The sequence below is a fragment of the Odocoileus virginianus genome, chromosome 29 (assembly GCF_023699985.2).
Source record: "Odocoileus virginianus isolate 20LAN1187 ecotype Illinois chromosome 29, Ovbor_1.2, whole genome shotgun sequence".
NCBI lineage: Eukaryota > Metazoa > Chordata > Mammalia > Artiodactyla > Cervidae > Odocoileus > Odocoileus virginianus.
The window spans coordinates 4,114,049-4,136,131 of record NC_069702.1 but is presented as its reverse complement, the minus strand read 5'-3'; the positions used below and the strand labels follow the sequence as shown (position 1 = coordinate 4,136,131).

At 40.7% G+C, this 22,083-nt stretch overlaps 1 protein-coding gene across 3 annotated transcripts in view; it reads left to right on the top strand.

Moving 5' to 3' along the window:
- Positions 1 to 279: 279 nt before the first annotated feature.
- NMU (neuromedin U) overlaps positions 280 to 22,083 on the top strand; it is a 36,866-nt gene continuing 15,062 nt past the window's right edge. For 2 of the 3 annotated variants that reach the window (XM_070457988.1, XM_070457987.1), the window contains exons 1-3: positions 9,084 to 9,271; positions 16,283 to 16,341; positions 21,215 to 21,262. In XM_070457988.1, coding sequence (XP_070314089.1) covers positions 9,160 to 9,271; positions 16,283 to 16,341; positions 21,215 to 21,262 — 219 coding nt within the window. In that variant the 5' untranslated portion in view covers positions 9,084 to 9,159. Of the gene's footprint in view, positions 360 to 9,083; positions 9,272 to 16,282; positions 16,342 to 21,214; positions 21,263 to 22,083 lie in introns of those variants that run through there. The other variant, XM_020892193.2, reaches the window with a different exon arrangement.

Below are 22,083 nucleotides of genomic sequence, written 5' to 3'. Positions count from 1 at the left end.
CCATGAAGTGATGGGACCAGATGCCATGATCTTGGTTTTCTGAATGTTGAGTTTTAAGCTGGCTTTTTCACTCTTCTCTTTCATCTTCATCTAGAGGCTCTTTAGTTCCTCTAGGCTTTCTGCCATTAGTGTGGTGTCATCTGCATATCTGAGGTTATTCATATTTCTCCCGGCAATCTTGATTCCAACTTGTGCTTCATCCAGCCCAACATTTTGCATGATGTACTCATAAGTTAAATAGGCAAGGAGACAATAAATAGCCTTGACGCACTTCTTTCCCAATTTGGAACCAGTTCATTGTTTCATGTCTGGTTCTAACTGTTGCTTCTTGATCTGCATACAGGTTTCTCAGGAGGCAGGTAAGGTGGTCTGGTATTCCCATCTCTTGAAGAATTTTCCAGTTTGTTGTGATCCAGTCAAAGGCTTTAGCATAGTCAATGAAGCAAGAGTAGATGTTTTCTTAGAATTTCCTTCCTTTCTCTATGAGACAGCAACATTTCTCAATTTGATCTCTCGTTCCTCTGCCTTTTCTAAATACAACTTGTACATCTGGAAGTTCTCAGTTCATGTACTGCTAAAGCCTAAGTTGAATGATTTTGAGCATTACCTTGCTAGCATGTGAAATGAGCGCAGTTGTGGGGTAGTTTGAACATTCTTTGGCATGGTCCTTCTTTGGGCTTGGAATGAAAACTGAATAGCTTCTCTGCATGTGGTAACCCACATAGTCCTCATATGTCAGACTCACAGGGAAAGACAGCGCCTTTGCCATAGCTCTGAGGCAAAGGCAGGGATAAATCCTTGAATCATGTGAGATTCTTACAGCAAAAGGAGTGGATTTCCAAAGGAAGGGACGTTATGCAGGAAAACAATTATACACTCCTATTTTACAAATAGGCTTCCCTTGTGGCTCAGCTGGTAAAGAATCGACCTGCAATGGGGGAGACCTGGGTTCGATCCCTGGGTTGGGAAGATCCCCTGGAGAAGGGAAAGGCTACCCACTCCAGTATTCTGGCCTGGAGAATTCCATGGACTGTATAGTCTATGGGGTTGCAAAGAGTCAGACACGGCTGAGCGACTTTCACCTCACATTTTACAATAATCAAAACTGAGTCTCTCGAGGTCTGTTAGCTAGGCAGCAGTACTCTCTAACTCAGAGCCAGGCTGTCCAGCTCGCTGCTCACGTTCTCACTCCCGAGGTCCTACTGCCCCGAAGAACTCCTGCTCTCCTCGTTAGATAATGCCAGTTTTCAACAGCAATTCTATATTTATTTTTATTTTCTACCATATGTTTATTGACTCTTTTCTTGAGTCTCCCACACTAACTAGGACAGAATAGGAAATACAACCCAGGAAGGGTCTAAGCAATGCCTTCTACAGAGAAAGATCGCTTTCTTACTCTGATGTTGTTATAAGGGATATCACCATTTATACCACATCAAGTGTTGGTAGTTAAACCGTTGAACATATGGATGTTGTGATGAGAATATCAGGGTTGATTTGCCTGGGAACACACCGGGTTAAGGCAATGATTGCCCTAATTTTGTTTGGCCTAATTTTCAGTTTTTTCTAAACTTATCTTGTCTACTTCTGCCTTTTCCTTTTAAGCTGTTTAAAAGCTGAAATTTGGGCTGAAATTCAAGATTGAAAGTAGCTTACATATCTAATGAGTGAAAACATTGAAAAAAGGACCTGTGATATATTTTTGAGGAAAAGGGTATTTGATCACCTCACAGATGAACAAGGAGAATAAACTACTCAACACTGACTTATTTTATTCTTCTCAGAAATCTTAAATTTCTCAAAATAATATCATCTAGTATTTAATTTAGAGCAACATGACATACATCCATATACAACTTTGAGAATTTCATATCTTATGGTCCACTTAAAAAATCAGAGATAAAATTATTTGAGACACTAGAGATAAAATGAGTAGTGACTACTCCTTTTATGATACTAACTGAAATGTCACTTGTTTTTATATTCAGAAACTCACTCCAAGTCTCTTTTGATTATTTTATTTTAGCATTTTTCAGAATATCAAATAATATCAATTTTTCTTTTCATTTTTTTCACTTACCTTTGATGAAATTCAGTAAAAAATGTTAACTTATTTATGTAGAGAAATTATGTATTTTTCATAAATACAGATGTCTTTAGAAAATGTACTATTTTTATTCCTTTTAAAATAGACTGAAAAACCAGTCTATGGTAAGAAATGGTTGTACAACTTATTGTGTAGAAATAATAAATTTTACTTTAGCTATCCTTGTATTTTTATGGCTGTCATTTAATTGAGGGTTCCATTTTTACGCAGTTTCAAATGTCAGGAAGTATTTGTTTTGCTGCCAGCTTTGCCATGATGTGATTCATAAACACGTCAAGAAAATCTAATAGATCTTTCATTAGTATGTATTAATATTTTAATTGCAATTTAAGGAGCAAAGGCCAATTCTGCCTTCCACTGGAATTTTTTTTTAACATCATGTTTCAAATTAGCAATAATGTTGCTGTCTGTCTCTAATGGCTTTCCCCGTGGAACATCTATCATGTGAAAATCTAGCCTTGTGGGTATCAATGTAACTGCAAAAAGTTATTGACTTTTTGCTTTTTAAAAAATTCTCTTATAACTTCTCTCAAAAGGACTTTAAAGGCTCTCTGAGAAAAATCTATGCTGCTTTCAGGCTGCATGTCAACCTTCTCTGGCCTGTACTAAGAGAATTCACTGACAGTGTCTCCACCCACATCCTCCTAAATGTAGGAGATAGAAGATATGAAATCGAGCTGCTTTTGCAAAGACATTAGCAAGAATGTCTCTTGGACACACAAAGCTATTATCCACCACTAGTCTCCATCACAGTCACTATGTACACTGGGATGAACCTGAAAAACAACCTTGGGTGAAAGGACTTTTATTAATGTTGCCCATTATTTCTGTAAACTGTTTAAAATAAATCTTATCAAGTAACTTGAGAGAATAAGAAAAGTTTCCCTCCCCTGTAAAGGATCATGTTGTATTTCTTAAATTTTATGAGCTGCTACATCTTTATCAGGGCAAAGTTAATAATCCTACAACAGGAAGTCTTAAGACATGTGGATGTATTTGATCTGTCGTCCTCCATATCTCATGTTCATCATTCTTCTGTTATCTTTCAGAAGCATGTTTCTTCTGAGTTGCTTTCTCAATACAGTGTTGTTCATTGAAAAGTCGCTGTGAATCAGGAGACTTTCCTGAAAGCAGAGAGGTTGATAACTACCTAGTTTGAAGACATAGGTGGGAAAAAGAATAGTTGGCATTACTGGAGTTACCATAAAATCTATGACATATTATTGTTCAAAGCAAAGGCAAATGCAGTTGTAAACTGGAAGTTTCATCCAGATACCAAAGATGTTTGTAGAAAAAGCTGAAAAGTATCCTTGTCACTAAGTAATAGATACTCATCTTCAGAAGCAAATAGACCCCCAATCATTTGGTCTATTTTCCTGCAGTCACCACAAATGACTACTCCCTTTGAACCCAAGCTCTGTAGCTCCACAATTGGCTTCTCCCCAGAATTCTACTTAAGAGACCATAGGCTGAACTGAGTCCTTGAAGTATTAATAGCTTGCTTTTCATACAGACCATTTTAAAAGTCTTTATTGAACTTGTTATAATATCGCTTATGATTTATATTTTGGTGTTTTGACCTCAAGGCATGCAAGATCTTAGGTCCCCAGCCAGGGATGGAATCAGCACCGCCTGTGTTGGAAGGCGAAGTCTTAACCACTGGACCTCCAGGGAAGTTCCTGGAGTAGTTTGCTTTTAACTACTATAACCTCAGCAGAACTTTACTTTTCAGATTAGATACCCTTAAGCAAAAACTTTTGTTTAAATTTCAAATTTGGAATCAGGGTGGTATTTCTAAATAGATCATCCTGCATGCACATAAGAAATAAATAACAGAAAATTGGGAAGATGCATGACAGGGTGCAGGTGGTCTTAGAAGAGATAAAACAGGATACAGAATTTTTAATATTTTGTTAGTCTATAAATCTTACAGCAGACACTGGCTTAATAAATACTTGCTGAATGAATGAGTGGGTATCCTGCTAATCACTGAGAACAGGTCATCATTATTTCACAAATAGTATCCACTTGCCATTATTTATATAATGATGCTATTCATAGTTAACAGTTATATCAAAGTGACCATAAAGATCAGCATTCTCCACCTGGGTTTTATGAAGTATTTTCTGCCCTGAAAGGAGTTATAGTTAGTGACTATAGCTTGGTCATTGATACAGACGTGTCTTAGGTGAACGGCTGCACAAAGTTTGAGGGGGGGTGTCATAGTTATCAAAAACATCCAGGTATTAAATAGCAAATTTTGGATATTTCATGCCAAAAATAGACAAATATTTCTTTTGCTAAATTGAAAAGACTGCCACCAACATTGTTTCTGACCTGGACTTCTTTCTTCTTTTAAAAAAAATTTTTTAGATGTAATTAACATACCATAAAACGCACCCTTTTAAAGTATAAATTCAATGATTTTTAGTATATTCACATCTCCACTGTCTTATTCCAGAACAGTGTCTTTTTCCACTTGGCATAATCTTCTTAGGGCTCATTCATGTTATAGCACACTTCAGTATTCCATCCAGTTTTCTGGCTCTGGTGTGGATTTCTACAGTGTTCTCCCTGCCTCTGCGGGGGTCCTGTTCTCCACAAAAGCCAGGATGATGCTCTTCAAATGTAAATCAAATCACCTCACTCCTCTACTTAGAATCCTCTAAAGGCTTTCTGTTTTACTTAGAGAACAATTTGAAGCCCTTCTCATGGTCTCCAAAACCCTTCACTGATCAGGACCCTACCTTGCCTACTTCAGATATCAGCCCCCCATTCTGCACTGACTCTGTAACAGTTCTGTATCAGTTCCATTGGCTTCCTTCTGCTCCTGGGTCATTTCAGGCTTGGGCTTTTCTTTCAGTTTCTGCCTCAGGGCCTTTGCATGTGACGGTCCCTTTGCCTGGAACTCTTTTTTTCACAGATCGTTCCATGACTGGTTTCTTATCTATCAGGCCTCCCATATCATCCCCTCATGTGGCTACCCTAGATGGTCCTGTGTCAAGAGTCTTTTTCCCAGCTCCCCGTCACCGTCTATCATATCATTACTGTTTTAATTTCTCTATAGCATTCACTAACATCTGAAATTGTTTCATTTATTTACTTGCTTATTATCTGCCTCTCCTTGAAAGCCTGTAACTCCATGAAGGCAAAGACTTTAACTTAGTTACCGCTGTATCCCAAGCTTCTAAAATGGAGCCTAGAAGGTGCTCAATTAATATTTGAAGGAATGCATGGCTATCTTGCCTAGAACTCCTAAATCTCCCAGATCGTGCCCCTTCTCTCAGCTCCTAAAGCTGGATCTCTCTGCCAGCTCCTGCCTGCCTGAGTGTCCATCTGGTGTTGGCTCTCCCATTCTCTTGACATTCAGCCATCCTCCCTCCCTAATGCTCTCCATGATGACTTCTCTAGATGCCCCAGTCATGAGCTAGCAGTCTTAGTAATTTGTAGGACCGTCATCTAATCGAGCCTTCACTCTTATAGATTATAAACAAAAAGCAAAATCCAGTTGCCAATTTCCAAGAGAGAAACAGGTGAGAGGAATCAGCATGGAACCAAGAATCAAACTTTTAGTCTTGAACGGAGTAAGGAGGAATGCTTTAGATGCTGCACTATACCTGGTGGTATATACTGATGTATAAGCTCAATCTAAATACAGATTGGAATGTTAAGAAAATTGTTAAGCCTCTACTGTAGAGATCTGGAATCTAGCTTCTTTGGAATATTTGGACAAAAGGGGACCTTGGGAATCACCTTTTCTCCATTTAGTCATTTGTGGAATGCCCCCCACCCCCCGCCCCGTACCTTTGCTCTTAGGAAAGTGTCTATTTCCCCTCATTCCCCCATCTATCTTCTCTTATCATCCAAGTCACACAATAGCATGTTCATTTGACTACAAGACTTTTAAAAAGCATTTCTTCAAAAATAACAACTCATATATACTGAGTAAAGGAAAAGTCATACATAGGGAGGAAAGAGTTGCCACATAATTAACCAACAAATGCTCCAGATGCATAAAGCATTTCTATAATGGCTAAGAAAAAACTAACAAACAACCCAAAGGGAAGGATGGAAAAGAGATAAATGACATTTCACTGAAGAGAAAACAATGATGGCCAATACCTTCATGAAAAGATATTTAACCTCATTAGTAGTGGGAATTGCAAATTAAATCCACAATGAGATGCCACCCCCACCTGTATGGCAAAGGTTTTTACAAGCATGTGCAGCAATGGAAACTTCATGCACTGCTGGTGGGGTGTTGTTCGGTTGCTCAGTTCTGTCCGACTCTGCAACACGCCAGGCTTCCCTGTCCTTCACCATCTCCCGGAGCTTTCTCAAACTCATGTCCATTGGGTCGGTGATGCCATCCAACCATCTTGTCCTCGACTGATGTATAAATTGGTACAGTGCATTGGAAAACAATCCATAGTTTAATTGAACCTATGACCTAATAACACTATTGCTAGGTATATAACTCAGAAAACTCTTGCATACATGTACCAAAGGCTGTGTACCAGAACATCCAGAGCAGCCTGATTCATGCAGAAAAAACTTGTCATACATGAGTCATTTCTTTTCCTGACCTCTAGAGGTATTGAAAAGCATCAAGCCCACTATTTCAGGCTTCTCTGTTTTCATTGACATCTCACCCACAAAGGCGGCTGAGACTAGCGATCTCTCGGTGTGCTTCCAGGAGATACAAGGAAGGCGGTAGATACCCAGAGCCCCCTCCACCCACCCACATCCTTACTTCATTTGCATTCTCTGTACTCTTAATGCTTTTTCACTGCTTTCGGAATAAATAAAAGCACTTGCAATCTTAAATCTATTCTCATCCATCTTTGAACCTGGACCAGACTCTATATAATCTGGCCTTGCTCACGTGTTTCATGGATATAAAGAATGGATATAAAGTGTAGGCATTACTTTTTCACTCTATCAGGGTTACTCTCTTGCCTCTCTGTATTTATGATGGAGCACTATCCCAGTGGCCTTGTAACACAACTATTTGAGTATAGAATGGGGTCCTTTATCAAACTGTAATTTCCTTTAGGAAGATTAGTAAATGTATCCTAAGGACATGCCTTGCCTGTAGTGGACTGTACAGTATGCACTGTACAGTCTGATACATTAAAATCCCTGATTTAGGGGAGAAGCATCTTTACAGAGTAGAATGACAAGTGGCTCCCTCACATGCTGATACCTTTATATATATATATATATATGCACATGTATATATATATATATATATATATATATATATATATTCTTTTTTTAAGTCGCTCAGTCATGTCCAACTCTTTGTGATCCCAAGGACTATACAGTCCATGGAATTCTCCAGGCCAGAATACTGGAGTGGGTAGCCTTTCCCCTCTCCAGGGGATCTTCCCAACCCAGGGATCGAACCCAGCTCTCCCACATTGCAAGCGGATTCTTTACCAGCTAAGCCACAAGGGAAGCCTGGTATCCTTTGGGTGGATTGTTTAATATCTCTAAGCTCATCAAGTGAGAATCATAATAAAGTACTTTCACATCCCCGAGATGCCATGAATATTAAATGCATAGCATGGGAAGGTGCCTGACATAAAGATGTCCCTTAGAAAATGTTAGTGTATTTCCTTTTCTACACTTCCCTCAGCATTCCTTTCAAAAGGAGGTCGAATAAGATCCCTTTTCCTTGTTTCTCGAAGAGGAAATTAAAACCACATCAGCTGGTGTGCTGGAGAAGGCTGTTTCATGGATATTTCCCCCTAGGAAAGAAACTGTGGAGAGGGATAGTAGAAGTCAGGTCACTCTGGAAATCAGAATGCAACTGCTAGGAAGTGATAGCAGGAGGAACGCACAGAAGGGGAGGTAATCTGAAGGCTTGCAATTCCACAGGCGAGTCAGAGGCCTTCCAGAACTTGTTAGAAAGGTCTGTGTGGGTAAGCCTCGGCAGTCCTTTCTTTTTAACTGTCTTTAACAGACAACAGCTTTTCCCTAAAAGAACTCAGACCTGATAGGAATTTGGGGAACACCATCCCCGGTGGCTTAGAGAGTAAAGAATCTGCCGGCCATGTGGGAGACCTGGGTTCGATCCTTGGGTTGGTAAGATCCCCTGGAGGAGGGCATGGCAACCCACTCCAGTACTCTTGCCTGCAGAATTCCCATGGACAGAGGAGCCTGGCGGGCCGCAGTCCAGGGGTCATAAAGAGCCATGATTGAACGACCGAGCACAGCACCACCGCCGTGGCTTCCCTGGTAGCCCAGTCAGTAAACAGTCCGCCTGCAGTGCAGGAGGCCCAGGTTCGATCCCTGGGTGGGAAGATCCCCTGGAGAAGGAAATGGCAACCCACTCCAGTATTCTTGGGAAAATGGAGAGGAGACTGGTGGGCTGCAGTCCATGAGGTCGCAGAGTCGGGCACGACTGAGCGACCAACACTAACTAACTATGCACCATGAGCCAGCACTGCTCTCAGGCTCCCTGGGCGAGTACCAGCAGCTGCGGGTGAGCAGGGGAACGGAACAGAGGTGTGTGCGCCGAGGTGGCTCCCGGAGCTCTGGACAAGAGGTGCCGCACAGCCGAGTGGGGCAGAGAAGGCTTTCCGGGGAGGGTGCAGAGGGGTCGTCTCTGGCAGAGCATCGCCACCACCAAGTTTAAAAGCCGGGATACCAGCCTCTTCTGGCCGCCTGGTTTGCATTCCCCTCCGGCTCCCCATCAGTACTTCCCAAGAAGAGAATGGGCATGCTTCGTTTTAATTCCATGATCCTCCATTGCAGAGACCCTAGGGCCAGGAGGGTGAAAGATGCGTGGTACCCTGAGTCAGAAACTCGTGCATGGGGTGCGGGGTGGGGCGGGTTGGGAGTGACGCGAGGAGGGCCGGGGGCGGGAGGTGACGCGCGCGCGGGGACCTAGCCGCCTCAGCTCACGTGTCCGCGAGATTTAAAAGTTGGCAGCGCGCGGGGCGGTCGGTCTGGCCGCGGAGCCGGGAGAACAGCGCGCCGGGGACGCGGAAGCTCAGCCGCAGCACTACTAGGAGCGCGCGGCGGGTGCAGCGCAGGGTCCCGGGATGCCGCGAGTCGCGAGCCGCCGACCCGAGCCGCCCGCGGGACGTGTGGCCGCCGGGGCCCCGCTCCTGCTGCTGCTGCTGCTGCTGTCTTGTTGCGCGGACGCCTGCGGAGGTAAGAGGACCCCGCGCCCCCTGGGACAGCCGCACCGCGTCCTGTCCAGTGCCTCTTCTCCCCGCTGCAGTCCTCGATCTCTTATCTCCTTTTCTCTTTCCTCTTGGCTGGCGGGATTTGCCACCCCCTCGTGCCGCGCCGCGGTGCACGGGTCGCCACCCCAGGGCAGCCAGGGCGCACGTGTCTGTGGCCCGGCTCGAGCCTGGACCTGGGCCTCGGGGAAACCCCCAAGCCGGGCGGTCCTCCCAGACTTCCGATGTCCAGCCCGCATGATTTATGGGTAACGGGAGTTAAAATAGTGAAAGTTAAAATGCTTTTCCTTTGATTGCCATTACTGAAGGGATTAACAATGAAGCAAAACTAGAGTGGGTGTGATACTTCCCCTGCTGATGTGAGGTCAACTTGGAAAGTGCTCCGCTTTCTTGGTGAGTGAGCTCCTGGACTGTTCAGGTAACCCGGAGCAGTAACAGGCCCCTGTCCAGCAGTATGGAAAAGGGAGAGCGTGGGCTCTGGGTCACGTAGGTTATTCCGCACCGGATCAGGAATATAGAGTCGGAGAAGCGAGTGTGCAAGCCCGCCTTTCTGTCACTGCTGCAGCTAAAGCCATGAAGGCAGCTACGATTTGATAGTAACAAGGACTTCTGTGCCTCGCTTACAGGAAGTGCATGTGTTAGTTGCTCGGTCGTGTCCGACTCTTTGAGACCCCATGGACCGTAGCCCGCCAGGCTCCTGTGTCCATGGGATTCTCTAGGCAAGAGTATTGGAGTGGGTTGCCATTTCCTCCTCCAGGGGGTCTTCCCGACCCAGGGATTGAACCTGGGTCTCCTGCAATGGCAGGCAAAATTCTTTACCATCTGAACCACCAGCGAAGCCGTGGCTTAGAGGAAAGATGGGGGGAAAGCAAAAGCAAGGTCTGGAAGGGGTGTCTGAAGCTTGGGGCTTGGAGTAGAGTAGATATAACCTGTTTCAGTGGAAAGATCACTTCCCTGCTCCCTTAAGGTTACCTTTCCAAGTAGCCTGAGGGGACCATCCCTCATCTCCCAGCTTTGAGCCAGGGCCCTCCTGGGCCTGTGGTAGCCCTACTAAGATCTTGACTTTTCTAGATCTGCAATGGGTCCCCTTACTTTCCCTCTGCTCTCCTCTCGGTAGTGTAAGGGAGGGCTGTTTCATCATTGTCCATAAATGTCAGGACTTGAAACCATTAGTGTGGGAACCTTCCTTAACCTGTAGCCCAGCCCCCTATTAGAGGTGAGTGAACTGACACATCATTCTTTTCCTAATGGAGCTATTGTTATTGCTGTCCTCTTATTGTTTTCCCCCTTTCCTTGGGGCATTTGAGATTCAGAGAGGTTGGGACTCCTTGGCTTGAAAAGCAGGGTAATTTGGTTGTGGAATGTAAGCAGTAGAAGCTAGGAGACCTAAACCTTCTCCATTGCATATTCAGCAGTGATACAGCATGCCTTTTGCAAAGTCACGTTAATCTTTTTCCATTTTAAATTTGTTATTGGTAAAATTAGGATGGTCACTTTTATCTACCTTATTCAGAAAGCAGATAATCATAGTTTAATTTTTTTTCTCTGTGAAGCAAATTTACTTTCCATGCATGTTAAGTACTATATGCTTGCAGTGAATTTTGCATCAGTGAGAGAGAACTTCTTTTAGCAAGGGGATACAGGGGAATTTTCAGGCTCCTGGTGATTGGGCAGAAACTATAGAAAGCAGCAGCCATTTTCTAAAAACAGCAAGTCTTGGGTGTTATTTCCAAAAGAGGGTATCTGCTGGTTGACCAATCATCTCGTAAATATCTCCACTGTTTCTCAAGTTAAGGGATGAGATATCTCTTTCCCTACACAGAAATCCCCCTAGACTACCTTTTTGGGTCTTCTTTCCCCGTCAGACCTGCTGTTAATACTAAAAAATTAATTTTATCTTTCTAAAAATGTGATGAGAAGGGAAGAGGGTGAATTTACCCTCATCTGATCTGCCCTGGTGATCTGCTATATTCCTGAGTTCTGACAGTAGCACTGGAGGGGAAGCTTGACATACATAAGCCAAACTGGGAGATAATCCACCAAGATTAATCATTATGCAAGGTGCAAGTGGATGTATCAAAAAACAACAAAGCAAATGCCACAAAGCCAGAGGAAAAAAGTCATGTCAATAAGTGCAGCGTCCTCGGCAAAAATGAGTTAGCAGAGCTGCAGTGGTAATAAAAAGGTAAAGGGCCAGCCACAGAGTTGGTGGCTGGAAACAGTTTACCCTTCAAAGAACATGAAAATGAAGACAGAAATTTCCTGAAAGAGAGGGACCTTTGGATATCTGTAACAAACTGTCACTTGACATGGCCTCTGACAAGAAGTGATCAGGTGCCCAAGACTAAATTAAGAAGTGTCTTTTCCTACTCATGAAATAGTTCTTGAAATTCCGTCAGCAGTAATGATTTCTGATTCCAAATCCTACACTAGCTAAGCACTAGCAATGAGAAAAGAAAATGGACACTACTTTTAGAATAGCCGGATCTGCTTTTCTTTCTCTTACACATGGTGTATTTACAGATGCACAAGCTGTTGATCCATATTATTTGCATTAGTTATATTGTTCAGTATAAAACTAAAGGTTTCCCTTTATGAGATAGTGTTAAGTATAAATATCTTGAAACTGATCAAAAATAGAGCAGTTGTCAACACAACATTGTAAACCAACTCTGTGTGTGTGTGTGTGTGCACTTAGTCGTGTCCAACTTTTGGTGACCCCATGGACCGTAGCCCACCAGGCTCCTGTCTATGGAATTTTGCAGGCAAGATAACTGGAGTGGGTTGCCATTTCCTACTCCAGGGGATCTTTTGGACCCAGGGATCAAACCCATCATTGGCAGGCAGATTCTTTACCACTGTGCCACCTGGGAAGCTCTACTCTTAATAAAAGCCCTACTTTTAATAAAAATTAAAAGCAAAAACAAAAGAAATCCAATGCCATTTTTAGGATATAGAAGAGAGTGGCACTGTCCTGACAGTATTTGGGGAAGTATCTAGCACTACTATTTGATAATGTAAAGCCCACATCCTGGGTATGTCGAGAGGAAAAACACATCAACTTTAGTTAACAAATAGACAAAGGGGAAATTTTTTCCTCTTACGTTTGGATTTAGTCATAGGATATTAAAACTTTTCTACAAATTATAGGTAAACATTTAAAAAGTCTGGTTTTTCTAACCTTTCTACCCTGCGACTGTGTTTATGTGTTCTGTGTAAGAGCCACAAAGTATCCCTTTTTTATTATATAAATGCTTGGGACTAAGTTAGACAGTGGCAGTTTTGGTGTGGCCGGTGCCAGCTTGGGGAAATGGAAGGAGACAAAGTCTCAAAGGTCTTGGTAAGGCTGTAGGGAGGGGGTGCTTCCGCTTTTACTGGAGGGTGGAGGATAGTCAAGAGAAGAAAGAATATGAAATTGTGTTCACTAAACAGAAATGCCCTGTCAAACAGAGATTAACTCTGGTACGATGAGTGGAGAAATCAAAAGTACAGGCAGGTGAAGACTGCATCCAGCAAGTGAAATTCCTTGTGTATTTCCTTGCATCATACTTGACTCTGGTTCTCTTCAGTCAAATACTGCTCTCTCCCTTTATTCCCCTTTCTTTTACCTTCCTCTTTTTCAAAGCTGTGTACGCTGGGTAACAATAGGTAAGTAATGCATTCAAGGTGTAAGGAATGGTCCAATGGCCTGTTAGAGTTTTTTCATGAGAATATTTATATGTCTCTTTTGGAATTATTCAGACTTGTGAAAAAGCTTAAACCTAAAATGTTTCTTTGAGCTGCCTAGTTCTGTCAAAAAAGAGGCATCCTCTGTTTCTTTCTGCAATGCAGTGCTCACTGCCTCTGGCTGTTCACTGTTATCCATGGACCAGCCGCATCAGTTTATTACCAGGAAGCTTGCTAGAAATGCAGACTCTTGGGCCTGTACCCAGATCTCTGAATCAGAATCTCATTTAGTCAGATCACCAGATGTTTTATATAAAAATTTGAGAAGCACAGCTTTATCCGTTTCTGAAAACAGAATGAACTTAGAGTGACAGTCACCAGACAATAGTGACTTTGAGATATACCTTTGGGCTAGGATAAGAAATATATAATTGAGAAGTGTGTAAGATTGTTTGTGCACCTAGAATAGCTGTCCCATGAAAGGGGAGTCAAATAAATGAACTCTCGACTATGGACTACATGATCCATGTAAGTTACTTCTAATGCTGGGTACAGAAAATGTAGTTAAATACTGTTACTTTTATTAGAACTTAGCTTCAATAACAGTATAAATTTGAGTGAACTCAAAGCAAGACTTGACTGAAAAGTGGTAGAATTAGGGGAAAAATCTGTTAGGATTTGGAATCGGTCATACCTGGTTTGAGGGCTTCCCAGGTTACTCAAGCGGTAAAGAATCTGCCTGCCAATGCAGGAGCCACAGGAGACCCAGGTTGGATCCCTGGGTTGGAAAGATCCTCTAGAGGAGGACATGGCAACTCACTCCAGTATTCTTGCCTGAGAAATCCCACGTGCAGAGGAGCCTGGCGGGCTACAGTCCATCGGGTCACAAGTCAGACATGACTGAGCCTGCACGCAGACCTGATTTGAAATCTGCTTCTGCTATATATGTATTTTCGTGACCCAAGACAAACTGTTTAAATCTTTCCTTGCTTCAGTTGCCTCATCTTAAAATGGGAATAAGGAGAATAGCTACCTTAAAAGGTTGGTTTCAAGGTTTAAGGACCTGACACGTTTTCATGCATAACACAGTGCCTGTGGATTTCCTGGGGGCTCCAGTGGTAAAGAATCCACCTGCAGTGCATGAGACCCAGGTTCCGTCCCTGGAGTGGGAGGATCCCCTGGAGAAGGGAATGACAGCCCACTCCAGGATTCTTGCCTGGAGAATTCCATGGACAGAGGAGCCTGGTGGGCTACAGTCCACGGGGTTGCAAAGAGTCGGGCATGACTGACAGACTAACACTTTCATTTTCATAAAAGCGTATTTTCTTAACTTTAGTATAAATGTATATAGATATATATATATAATAATTACATTTAATATTTATAATTTATACAGCATGAATTTGCAAATTAAACCTGTGAATAAAATATTACTTTAGAGGATATAAGCTAGTTAACATTTTATTTCAACAATAATTAAAGCCTTAACAAGTAATTCTTTTTTTAAAAGACCTTTTCTGAGATACAGTTTATGTACCACAAAATTGATCTGTTTAATGATGTAGCTCAGTGGTTTTTAAGTGGACTTAAAGAGCTGGGCACTCATTTGCCTATCCATGTTTCCTTTTTGTCTATTGATTCAAAAGAGTTCTATCCTATAGGGATCTCTGCCATCACCTTTTATTAAATATGTTTCATACATTTTGAGGGTTTTTGTTTGTCTTTTAATTTAAATTAATTTGTGATTTATGATATAAATAAGTTTTCATGAAGGTGGTCAAAACGTACAAACTTCCAGTTATAATAAAGTGTTAGTCACTCAATTGTGTCCAACTCTTTGTGACCCCATGGACTGTAGCCCACCAGGCTCCTCTGTCCATGGAATTCTCCAGGCAAGAATACTGGAGAGGGTAGCCATTCCCTTTACCGAGGGATATTCCTGACCCAGGGATTGAACCCTGATCTCCTGCATTGCAGGCAGATTCTTTATCATCTGAGCTACCAGGGAAGCCCCATTAGTTATAGGAAGTACTAGTGATTTACATAAAAATAAACATAAAGTTTACATAAAGTTGTGCTATAACATTGTATTCATGCATTTACATGGATTTTATGTGATACTTCATCATCTAAGTTCTCTTTCATGATCACATTAGGAATACCCTGGAGGCATTGTCTTACTTGAAAAATGTTATTTCAATTGGTTGAATATCATTCTTTATAATATTTAGGTCAAACAAGGGCCAGCACTAAACTCAAACTAAAAAAAATATGTCTGTAATAAATTTTTGTTCCTGCATTATCATACATAGTGGCATAAGTGACTCTTCAAGCATTCTGAATTAAGTAGAATGGATTTCTTACTTTTTTATGCTCTGTTTTACAAAACTTTTAGTAGTTACTTCTTCTTAACAAATAAAGTATTGATTCATCTCTACCAAAAAGATGAGAGAGAGAAAGAAACTAAAGAGTGGTGCGGCTATCACAACAACATGATGATGTTTGCCATCATCCCCCAAATATCTCATGTCCGTTTGCAGTCAGTCCCCGTTCCTATCCTCAGTCCTAAGCAGCCAGTAATCTAGCACAATAGATTTGCCTTCTCTGGACGTTCCATAGTAATGGATCCATACATTTATATGTATGAATATAATCTTGTGCATTTGCTTATTTGATTTAGCACAATCTGAGATTCATCTCTGTTTGCAGCCTATGTTGATAGTTCATTCCTTCTTATGGACCACAATTTTCCATTGTATGGATGTACTACATTTTGTTAATTCACCAGGTGATGGATATTTGGAGTGTTTCCACTTCAGGGCTATTTGAATAATGCTACTATGCATGTTCATGTACAAGTTTTTGTGTGGACATACAAGTCTTTCACTCTTGAGAGTAACGTCTTTGTGATGCTATTAAAGTTTGTTTAATAATCATGTCTCCTTGGTTGCTGGTGGTTTAGTCGCTAAGTCATGTCCGACTCTTTTGGGACCCCATGGACTGTAGCCCTCCAGGCTCCTCTGTCCATGGGATTTCCCAAGCAAGAATACTGGGGTGGGTTGCCATTTCCTTCTCCAGCGGATCTTCCCCACCCAGGGATCGAACCCCAGTCTCCTGCATGGCAAGGGGATCTTTACCAGCTGAACCACCAGGGAATCCTTATACTGAGTCAAATCCGGAGATACCTAATGAACTAGGAGGATAATGATTACAATGAAAAATGAGAAATATCATCCAAAAGTGAATTATATATAATGTTTAGTTTTAGGAGAAATATTATAACATTAACTTGTGAGTATAACTTTATTTTTAGGTGCTCCAGTATTACCTCAAGGATTACAGCCTGAACAAGAATTACAGTTGTGGAATGAGGTAAAGAATTATCATTACACAAATTAATGGAAATTTACCCTTTTTAAAATTATCACAAAAAATAAAATAAAATAAAATTATCATGGTAAAGTGAAATAATTAATTGAGCTTTGCAATTTTAGCAATATTCTGAATTCATAAGTTTTTTATTAAATGAAAGAAGGAAAGATGAAAAGAAACCAAAAATACTGTAAATGGTGAAGATGGCAGAAATAAATCCTAATAATAGAATAATGAGAATAAATATGAATGTGCTAAAATACACCACTTAAAAGAGATTATCAGACCAGATGTTAAAAACAGATTCAGCAACATGGTCTATGTAAAGTCACACTTGAAGCAGAAAACAAAAAGTAGTTGAGAATGGAAAATGACAGCAAGTAAATATGAACTGCACAAAAATTGGAGTAGCAGTCATAACACTGATAAAATAGAATTCAAGTACATGAACCATTTTAACAGATAAACATTTGTTGATAAAAGAGCAAAAAGATACAGCCATCATTAATATGTATTAACAGAAGTGAAAGTGAAAGTGACCCCATGGACTATACAGTCCATGGAATTCTCCAGGTCAAAATACTGGAGTAGGTAGCCTTTCCCTTCCCCACGGGATCTTCCCAACCCAGGGATCAAACCCAGGTCTCCCACATTGCAGGTGGATTCTTTTACCAGCTGAGCCACAAGGGAAGCCCAAGAATACTGGAGTGGGTAGCCCACCCCTTCTCCAGTGGATCTTCCCAATCCAGGAATCGAACCAGGGTCTCCTGCATTGCAGATAGATTCTTTACCAACTGAGCTATCAGGGAAGCCTGTATTAACAGAAGAATCTCCAAACTTATTTAAGAATTGATAGAAATTCAGGGGAAAATAGATAAAGGAACATTTGTAGTTGGAGGTTTTAATATACCTCTCTCAAAACTGATTGTTAAAGCAAACAGCATACAAGTAGATATGTCAAAGACCTAACAATACAATTCATAAATTTGAGCTATTAGAAATATTTTAAAAAGCATGTACTAAATAGTATGCACATTCTTTTTGAATACAACTGAGGCATTTAAAAATGTAGACTGTGTCTTAGAAGACAAGAAGGTTTCCGTAAGTTAGAAAGGGTCCATTTAAAATGTTTTCCAATTATAATGCAATAAAGTTAGGAACTATCAGCAAAGGGATAACTTAAATATCCCATTTGCTTGGAAAATATATGGCATTGGTGAATAGCTCTATGTTGAAAAGGATGATATAAAAATACTATAGGTCAAAGTTTGTATGCTACAGCTAAAACAGTAGCTAGAAAGAAACTTTATATATATTTTTCAGGACAGAAGAAAATTTAAAAACAAATGTCCTTAGCATTCAGCTAAAAAATGAGGGGAAAGAATAACAGGGAAAATTCAAATAAACAGGAATGAAGTAAATAATAAAAATAAGGGCAGAAATAGATTTTTAAAAGAGAGAGAAGGAGAACAACAATATTAACAAAACCATATATTTATTGTTTCAGAATGTTAATAAACACTTGCAGTGCTGATTTTAAAAAGGCAGAGGGAAAGAGAAGGATAAAAAAGGACAAAGACTGAAAGAGTAGATCATCAACAAAAATAGAGATTTTATAAATATTTTAAATAAGTGTTATAGGCGATTGACTGGTGAAGTTTGTGCAACTCTATAAATACCATTGAATACTAAATACTAAATACTAAAAACCATTGAACTGTACACTTTAAATGGATGAGTTGTATGAAATGTAAATTGTGTCTCAATAAGCTGTTACCTGCCCGCCCCCCCGCAAGCATTATGGACAGCTATATGGTGATAATTTTGAAAACGTAGATGATATGGATAAATTCCTAGAAACAATACTTTATGTCCAAAAGGTGCAATATTAATACACTAAGTATTGAAGAAACAATTTCTTATTTCCTTGTAAAGTGAAAGTGTTGGTCGCTCAGTTGTGTCTGACTCTTTGTGACCCTATGGACCGTAGCCCACCAAGCTCCTCTGTCCATGGAATTCTCCAGGCAAGAATACTGGAGTGGGTTGCCATTTCCTTCTTCAGGGGATCTTCCCAACCCAGCAATCAAACCCAGGTCTCTTGCATTGCAGGCAAATTCTTTACCATCTGAACCCTCAGGGAAGCCCTCTTCCAATCAATGGCCAGAAGCCTCCAGTACTATGTTTATATACAGTAAATGTAGCTAAAGGATCTCCATAAAGTATAAATTTCCTCTAGAATTCTGTTATTTAATGTTCACCTAGTTAAGGAATTTCTCTTCTCCTTTCTTAAGAGTTTTGTTAATCCTAAATAAAATGTGAACTTAATCAAATATTTTACCTGCACCAACACTGAGATAAGCAACGTGCCTGCCAACCACAAACTGGCACTTGCTGTGGGTGCTTGCCATCTACCTCTACAACGATTAAATTGTGTGCAGCTATAGCTGCTGACCTTCAACACTTCCTGAAAAAGTTCAGGGTGGAGAGCAGAAATGAGGCACTCTGTGCTTCGGGACGGAGAAGGCAGTGGCACCCCACTCCAAGACTCTTGCCTGGAAAATCCCATGGACGGAGGAGCCTTGTGGGCTGCGGTCCATGGGGTCGCTCAGAGTCGGACACGACTGAGCGGCTTCACTTTCACTTTTCACTTTCATGCACTGGAGAAGGCAATGGCAACCCACTCCAGTGTTCTTGCCTGGAGAATCCCAGGGACGGGGGAGCCTGGTGGGCTGCCGTCTATGGGGTTGCACAGAGTCGGACACAAATGAAGCGACTTAGCAGCAGCAGAAATATATTAATAAGATGACAAATTAGATAATGGATATTAATGTAGAACATAGAAACATGTATTTTAGCTTGAAATTATATTTCTGTGAAAAATCTTTGAAAAAACTTTTAGATGATAATCAAACGGAGTTGTAAAACCATTATAAATTCTTTTATAAAAAATATTTTAAAAAGTAAAATGTTTAGAACATATAGTTAAGCTTTCTACCAGAGGTTTTCAAAATTACAAAGCTATTCAGACACTAGAAACAGGTACTTTTCAAACCAAAAACAGAGACCTAACCATTTTCAAAGGGATTCATCAATGGACTCCACAGAGTTCTCAAAAGCAATTAGTGGTACTTAAAACCATCAGGGCCATAAATTGAATAAAATGAACAAGTGCTTACCCAAAGGGAAAGACGGCAGGCGGTACAGCTCTGCCTTTTAAAGAAAGGAGTACAGAGACTGAAAAGCTTTGCAATTATCTACTTTTGATTAACTGGAGTTTTTTCTTATTCTGATGTTTTTATTCAAGCAATAGTGATGCTCTGATTAGTGAAGCCTGAGTTTCAAGGGTCTTTGGACTTGACTACTTCACACAGATGGGCAGCCTGGGCTGGGGGTGGACAGCTTACTCTTGAGCAAATAACATCTTCAGATACCTAAGCATCACTATTTTGTGAGGGACCACTTCCTTCTACACTACTAAGGCAAATTTAATCATGTTTGGGGAAGATACACTAAGCATTGGTCACAATTCAAAGCTTAAAAAGGGTATCTTTTGATTTTCCTCTCTCAATTGACTTCTTCTTTATGTCCTAAAAGCTCAATACAATTTAATTAAAGAATATTTATTGATCACATATTTGAGCACGTTAAATAGCCCCTGACCTCAAGAAGTTTACCCTGAGTGTGTGTGTGTATGTGTGCGTGTGTGTGTGTGTGTGTGTGTGTGTGTGTGTGTGAGAGAGAGAGAGAGAGAGAGAGAGATTCTGAAAAGAATCTTTCGAAGAGGGAGCAGGTGATGGACACAAGGGACAAATAGAATAAAGCCATTCTCCCAATACAAGTTTTGTGAACGTAAAAAGGAGACACAAATATGTTTTTCTGTAATACTATATGTTAGCACATATACTTTTGTTATTCTCTAGGTTAGAGAATTAGATATTTTAGTTCATGTTTTAGTTTACTTCATGTTTATTGGAAACAATAAGGAGCTTAAGAAATTATGATTGAAGGATATAATTATCCTCCCTTCAATTTAGAGTGAGAAATTAAATTAAACAATTCTAGAATTAAAAGGAGACCCCTGAGATGTTATGTCATAAATAGGACTCAACCTAAATCATCCCAGACAGACAAGAATCAGTCTCATTTTTTCCAGTCCCATTTTAAAAGGCCACTAAAGTCATAAATGCCATTAATTACTCTAGACCCCCAACATAGTGCTTAACTTCTCAGCACAGTTTTTAATGGTTAATATAAATCTTATACTATAATTTAAAATCTTTTGAAGTTTCTTTTAAGGATAAAAGCTGAGGACAGCTGGTTGTCAAGCGTAGTCAATAAACCTTCATTGTAAAATAGAACCATTTTCTAATGCTGGCTTCTTGATAGAGAACTAGAAGATGGCTCATGTTGTGTAAGAAAAAGTTTTTATTGTATACTCTTTATTGCTTAGCATGTATGCTATTTTCCTGTTAGTTTAGATGATGTGATTAGATTTATATGTAGTAAAGAACCACATAACAGGATGCTCCTTAATTTTGAGGCCATTCTTTAGTCACCACACACATTTCTCAGGCTGAATAACACTAAAAGTTTTTCCCTTCAATGTTTGAAGCATCTCTTATCTCTGATGATCCCTACAACTAGAAATGGGGATGTATACCCCTGTGCCTGGGGTCAGATCTTGGGGAAATTCCAATTCCAGGACTTCCTTAGGTAGTTTAAAAGGCTCCTCCTTCCCAAATCCAGAGTCCTGAACAGTCATGGAACCTTCATTAATGTTTTACAAGTAACCTGACTTTATAAAATCTGCTTTCTGTTTTTTGTGATCGCCTGTCTGTTTACAGGATGTAACTGGAATTTTCATGTTTTACAGATAAATGACGCTTGTTTGTCTTTGTTGTCCGTGCATCCACAGCCTCAGGTAATTCCAAATGGAGTTGTTTCAGAGTGATGTAAGCATTTGTGTCATGCTGAAATACTGCATTTCTCCCTCTGAACCTGTCATGATTTTATGGACTTATTAAAACATGTCAACATATTGGAAATTATTATATCATCAGCAGGTAATAATGAGTGCCAAGAGTTTATGTAAGGTGCCAGGCTTTACCTCTAAGAACAAAGATATGCAGATAAAATACCCATATTTTAGAAAGTAAAATGCTAATTTCAAAATCAAATTTTGTGTTAAAATGTGTCTCTGGTTGTATTACGGAACTAATATCCTGGTCCCTCAATTGAGTTTTCAACCCATGGAGAGATGAACTTTCAGAGTCAGATTTAGGAGATAAAAATATCATTGTAACTGAAAAGTCAGTTGGTGCATGTGGCCTTAGATATGCTGACCTTGCTAAAACTACCCCCAGAATGAAACTGAGGTTAGTCAGAGACTCAAGCCGTTTGCCAGAATCAGGTTTTGCGCCCCAGGGCAGTGACAAGGCAAGAACACCTGGCCAGAGAACTGGCTACCTGAGAGGCAAGGGCTGGACCGAGCGTGCCCAGGTTCTTGCTTCCAGTCATCGGTCAGGTTAACTAATTCCTCTTCTAAAAGAAGGCTGGGGAGAGAGGAGTATTAGTCCAGCTCCTATACCTGGAAGTGATAGCACCCAGGGTTCCCAGCCTCCCCTAATAAGTAGAAATTGACTAGAGGCCAGGCAAGAAATTCAGACAAAGGATTTTTGGGGCCCCGGTTGCAGCAGAGGGAGCAAGAACAAATAACAGGTTCCCTTGCTCGCGCTCCCTGGG